This window comes from Salvelinus sp. IW2-2015, unplaced genomic scaffold (assembly GCF_002910315.2).
Source record: "Salvelinus sp. IW2-2015 unplaced genomic scaffold, ASM291031v2 Un_scaffold6478, whole genome shotgun sequence".
In the NCBI taxonomy this organism is placed as follows: domain Eukaryota; kingdom Metazoa; phylum Chordata; class Actinopteri; order Salmoniformes; family Salmonidae; genus Salvelinus; species Salvelinus sp. IW2-2015.
In genome coordinates, this window is record NW_019947740.1 from 13,816 (window position 1) to 20,022 (window position 6,207).

The following is a 6,207-nucleotide window of genomic DNA, read 5'->3' on the forward strand; positions in this document are numbered from 1 at the left end:
TATGAACCTAGCCCCCATATCAGTGTTGATGCTATAGAACCTACCCCTATATCAGGAATCGTCCGGCGTAGAAACCTAGCCTATACAGTTGGGGGAATCTAGTAACCTAGCCCCATATCAGTAGGAAGCTAATTAACCTAGCCCCGTATATCATCATGAAGTGCATGATAAGCCTACACTTTCAATTTTGAGTGTAAGGAGGACTAATAGAAACGGCAAACCACAAAGCAACCCTCATGACCATCAAGATCAACAAATACTAATTCCATGGCTTGCTCCAGCACAGAGCAGCTGTACAATAGCCCGGGTCTGCGCCTCCCAGCCCCGCGGATGCACACAGTCCGTGCTACAGCCTCCACACCACACGCGGGCCACAGCGGTCGGCGCCTCACCAGGCCCGTCGGCCCACCGGCAGGGGCTGCGCAGTCCCGGTCCCCGTGGCTGGCCCCAGGGCCTGGGTCGCGAGCCTCCCCGCCCCGCGCACCAGCCGAGGCCGCCCCGCCCGGGGCCGGCGGCACCCAACCGGAGCACTTGCTTAGAGAGACTAGCTTAGGAGGACAGATGCATGGACCGGAAGAGGCATAGAAGAACATATGCATTAATCTGCACCTACATCCGACAATCCTTCCCATCTATACTCTCTGCGTATCTTCCTCTAGCTCGGTCTGCCAGCTATCTTCCCGCTATCTCTCTAATCTTCCCCTCTCATTTCCTGCAGTATCTTCCTCTATCTCTCTACAGTATCGTCCTCGTATTCACTCATTCTAACTCTTCCGCCAGATATCTCTACTAACAGATCTTCCTCTATCTCTCTCTCCTAATCCCTCAATCTCCAGAAGGCAAAAGCGACAAGTGAGAAGTGTTTATTCTCTTCTGCCTCTCTCTCTCTCCTCTCTCTCTCTCTCCTCTCCTCTCATTCATCTGCTCTCTCTCTCTCTCTCTCTCTCTCTCCTCTCTCTCCTCTCTCTCTCTCTCTCTCTCTCTCTCCTCTCTCCTCTACAATTGTCATAGTAATGTCATATATTACCAGTGTCATCTAACAACATGGGTTACAAATGTTAAAGTACAAAGGAAAATAAATAAGCATAATATAGGTGTATTTTACAAATCTGTTTGTTGTTCAGTGTTGACCTTTATCTTGTGGCCAACCAGTTCCACAAAATCAGGCCGACTGTGCATGGACTTACACTGTCGGTATTTCACCCCAGTAGATATGGGAGTTATCAAATCGGGTTTATTGTAAATCTTGTGTGGTCTGTGCGTAATCTGAGGGAAATATGTAACTGTCTCTACTATGTCATAGCTTACGCATTAGGTTAGGAAGGCGCTCAGTTTCCACCTCATTTTGTGGGCAGTGTGCACCATAGCCTGTCTTTCTGAGAGCCAGGTCTGCCATACGGCGACCTTTCTCAATAGGCAAGGGCATGCTCACTGAGTCGTACATAGTCAAAGACGGCTTTTTCTTAATTCTTAAGTTTGGGTCAGTCACAGTGGTCAGGTATTCTGCCACTGTGTACTCTCTGTTTAGGGCCAAATAGCATTCTAGTTTGCTCTGATTTTTTGTTAATTCTTTCCAATGTGTCAAGTAATTATCTTTTTGTTTTCTCATGATTTGGTTGGGTCTAATTGTGTTGCTGTCCTGGGGCTCTGTGGGGTCTGTTTGTGTTTGTGAACAGAGCCCCAGGACCAGCTTGCTTAGGGGACTCTTCTCCAAGTTCATCTCTCTGAAGGTGATGGCTTTGTTATGGAAGGTTTGGGAATCGCTTCCTTTGAGGTGGTTGTAGAATTTAACGTCTCTTTTCTAGAATTTGAACATTTGAGGGTATCGGCCTAATTCTGCTCTGCGTGCATTATTTGGTGTTCTACGTTGTACACAGACGATATTTTTAGCAGAATTCTGCATGCAGAGTCTCAATTTTGTGTTTGTCCCATTTTGTGAAGTCTTGGTTGGTGAGCGGAACCCAGACCTCACAACCATAAAGGGCAATGGGTTCTATAACTGATTCAAGTATTTTTTAACCAGATCCTAATTGGTATTTCAAATTTTATGTTCCTTTTGATGGCATAGAATGTCCTTCTTGCCTTGTCTCTGAGATCGTTCACAGCTTTGTGGAAGTTACTTGTGGCGCTGATGTTTAGGCCAAGGTGTGTATAGTTTTTTTGTGTGCTCTAGGGCAACGGTGTCTAGATGGAATTTGTATTTGTGGTCCTGGCAACTGGACCTTTTTTGGAACACCATTATTTTGGTCTTACTGAGATTTACTGTCAGAGCCCAGGTCTGGCAGAATATGTGCAGAAGATCTAGGTGCTGCTGTAGGACCTCCTTGTTGGTGACAGACCAACAGACCTCTCTCTCTCTCTCTCTCTCTCTCTCTCTCTCTCTCTCTCTAAGTTGGTTGTAAATACCTGCAGGAATGCTCTCTGTTCCACTCTGCAGAATTGGAAGTTAAGAATCCCTTTGGTACAACAGAGAGAGATTTTGTAGTACTGTGACATCCAAGATTGGATAAGGAAACAATATTTCTGTAATCCAAACATTTGGAATGGTCCGTGGGTATTTTTTTTTACCTTTATTTAACTAGGCAAGTCAGTAAGAACAAATTCTTATTTTCAATGACGGTCTAGGAACAGTGGGTTAACTGCCTTGTTCAGGGGTAGAACGACAGATTTGTACCTTGTCAGCTCGGGGATTCAAACTTGCAACCTTTCGGTTACTAGCCCAACGCTCTAACCACTAGGCTACCCTGCCGCCCCATTTAAAGAACAATCCTGTGGAATTCATTATGATTTGGTGATGTCATTAAAGACTGTAGAAAAACATAACTGTATCTCTGAAAACATTTCCCAGTTGTCAGGTTTACTTCTAAATGTTGTGGAATTTATAGGATTAAATATGAAACTATTTGTGAGAAGATGAAATGTGATGTTAGCCTTCTAAATGAGTAAATAAAAAATCATATAAAAGTTATACCCAGTAAGTGACCACGCCCACGTGAGCACAGATTTTATGTAGTCGTACATAAAACTCCTCGTGAAGAATTAACATATTAGACCAAGCAGGTGGACGGTGTTGAACCGGACGTCATGAATGATTAGACTCTACCAGACCAGAAAAAACATGGAGCGTGGCTGCACGTTGAAATGGTAGGAATTTAAATCTCTAGAGACCAGTACATTGTCGGGTTTCTACGGGCGTGTAAATTGGTTCTAGCTCTACATTAGACCAGCGTGACCGACAGCGTTAGATCTGAAAGGTACGAAATGGTTAGAAACTCTGAAACTCTCTCTCGAAGAAGAAGAAGAAGAAGAAGAAGAAGAAGACTAAACAGGAACATTCAGCTGTTTAAGTACTCTAGTCTAGTAAACTCTACAGAGAACCACCGGGTGGTACTCTGAAAGATCCATTTTAACGAACACTTCCTCTGGAAGAACCGGTTTTACAGACACTCCGAGACAGAGAAGGTACAGCTACAAAGGACAAAGTGACCTCTGGTGGACAACCAGAGATTTACAAAACAGGACTTTCTGTTCGAATTAATCCCCGTAGCATACGGAGCCGGTGATTCAAACAGACGACAGCAACAGACGATCACACCACGCTTAAACTAATCGTACATTGACAATCTCTCCTCAACATGAGTACGCCGCTTCATGTGACCAAATATTATGCATTTCCAAAACCACAACTGAGCATAGTTAATCAGCTGTACCGAATGAGTTGGGAATTCCCTTTGTACATCTCCCTTGCATACTCTCCTCTATTTGAGGTCCCGCATGTGCAAGTAACCAAGCCGTCATAATCGATTTAGTCCCACTACTGGACTTATTCATTAGCTTAGCTAATCCATTACAGGCAGAAATCGACGCACTCTGACTGCCTCTGTAACTAGTCCTGTTGTGTGTTTATAATTCCTGTACTGTGACATTAAGTAGCGTTCTCCAGATAATAAATACCAATTACATAACGCCAATTTGTATCACAGCATGCCAATGCATAATTTCATGGCGGCGGGTTCGAGCAGATATCCAATATTTTGACCTAACCATTTCATAATGCAGCACCTGAAACACGGCTCAAATCAAGAATAAATGCGAATTGACGTCCGTGACTGCTTGCAAAGATATATTTCTCCACTACTTTAATCCTTCTCAAGAGTTAATTCGGACATAGTAACTCGTTACAAATCACTTTGATGGCGCTCCCAGATTACTACTTCAATTCAAATTGTCGATAACTACTTTATTTCACATTAGCTTAATAACGTTGAACGTGTATGTACATTATTTTATAAAAAATAACCCAACAACACCATTAACAATCAATAGTCACGAACCATCAACAACACTCATCCCAGGTATGTACTGAATAGAACAAAGGGTCAGATTGCACAACGCCAGTTTGCAGGCAAAGCTGTTTAATTAAGCCTCGCAGAAAGGCAGCACACCGTCGGTCCCGGCACGGCGAATGGTCAAAACCAAGTAGCGCAGTCAAAAAAAAAACAATACCCTACACACCATAGCAAACAGAAAGATCGGACTAAAATCGGGCGAGCTGATGAGACCATGTGAGAAACACCAACACAACGCGTGAACATCAACATGAACACTCAATGAAAGACAGGAGTCTAACGGTTCCAGACACAAAGAAACAGGGCTACGTTCCAGAACACAAAGAAACAGGGCTACGTTCCAGAACACAAAGAAACAGGGCTACGTTCCAGAACACAAAGAAAAAGAACACATGAAAAGCCGAACAGAACCTTACACAGCTCCTTGCCTCATCCCGTGGGGACAGTGAGAAGGTGTCTGGGGAGCTGGGTTTTGTCTGACGGTGCTGTCTGTTTCTCTGTTTCTCTGTTTCTCTGTTTCTCTCCCAGCTCCTTGCCTCGTCCCGTGGGGACAGTGAGAAGGTGTCTGGGGACCTTGGCAGGCTGCAGATGGAGAGTGAGGTTGCCAAGGCGGAGGTCAGGGAGGTTCTGCAGGCCTTGGAGGAGCTGGCTGTTAACTACGATCAGAAGAGCCAGGAGGTAGAGGACAAGAGTCTGCAGAACAAACTACTGGCTGAGGAACTGGCCAAGAAAATGGTAGACTATACCTCTATACCTTTATTCCCTGTGAAAATAATTAAAATTAAAATCCATCCATCCATCTGTTCATCCATCCGTTCATCCGTTCATCCATCCATCAATATCCATCCATCCATCCATCTATTGGTGATTCTATGGTAGCTGTCTCTGCTCCCTCTGTGCTCCCTCTCTGCTCCCTCTCTGCTCCCTCTCTGCTCCCTCTCTGCTCCCTCCCTCCCCTTCTTTACTCCTTTGATGGGTGTCTGTATGTGGGGGTTTGGGAGAAATGAAAAATACTAATAATGTCTTCTTCTTCTTCTTCTTCTTCTTCTTCTTCTTCTTCTTCTTCTTCTTCTTCTTCTTCTTCTTCTTTCCCCCCAGGCCCACCTGATGCGTATTGAGGCGGAGTTGTGTCGTCTACAGGAAGTGAGCGGTCATCAGAGGAAACGCATCGCTGAGGTTCTCAACGGCCTGATGAGGGACCTTTCTGAGTTCAGCGCCATCGTGGGCAACAAGGACATCAAACTGGTCAGTACCAGTTATACTTTTGGAACTTCTGTGAGTATAATGTTTACTATTAGTTTTTGATTATTTATTTCACTTTTGCTTATTATCTATTTCACTTGCTTTGGCAATGTTAACATATGTTTATTGTTCAATCAGTATTGGTTCCTAATGTGGACACGTTTCGATTTCACAGAAGTGTGATGTTGACTTGCGAGTTCATTGTTGTTGTCTTAAGTGCTTCCTTTATTTTTCTGAGCAGAGTGTATAATGGCTACACTCTCATGCCAATTAATGACCTTTTTGAATTATGAGAGACAGGAGTGGGGGACAAGAGAAAAAAAAGAGAGAGCTGCGAGAGAAAGAGAGAGAGAGCATCCATCTTCTCTCTCTCAATCAATTCAATTCAATTTCCAAAGGGGGGCTTTACTTGTGGCATGGGATAACATGTGTTAACATTGCCAAAGCAACAGTGAGGTGATAATACCACAGAAAGTGAAATAAAACAATCTCTCTCCTCTCTTCTCTCTCTCCTCCTCTCTCTCTCTCTCTCTTCTCTCTTCTCTCTCTCTCTCTCTCTCTCTCTCTCTCTCTCTCAATTCAATTTCTATTAAGGGCTTTATTGCTGCATGGAAAC

At 44.1% G+C, this 6,207-nt stretch overlaps 1 protein-coding gene across 1 annotated transcript; it reads left to right on the top strand.

Moving 5' to 3' along the window:
• Positions 1–267: 267 nt before the first annotated feature.
• LOC112078908 (kinesin heavy chain-like) lies at positions 268–5,594 on the top strand (the record flags this gene model as incomplete). Its single annotated transcript, XM_024145015.1, has 3 exons — positions 268–579; positions 4,878–5,084; positions 5,448–5,594. Coding segments are annotated over exons 1-3 (666 nt in total), but the record flags the coding sequence as incomplete, so codon positions are not given.
• Between the last annotated feature and the right edge of the window lie 613 nt (positions 5,595–6,207).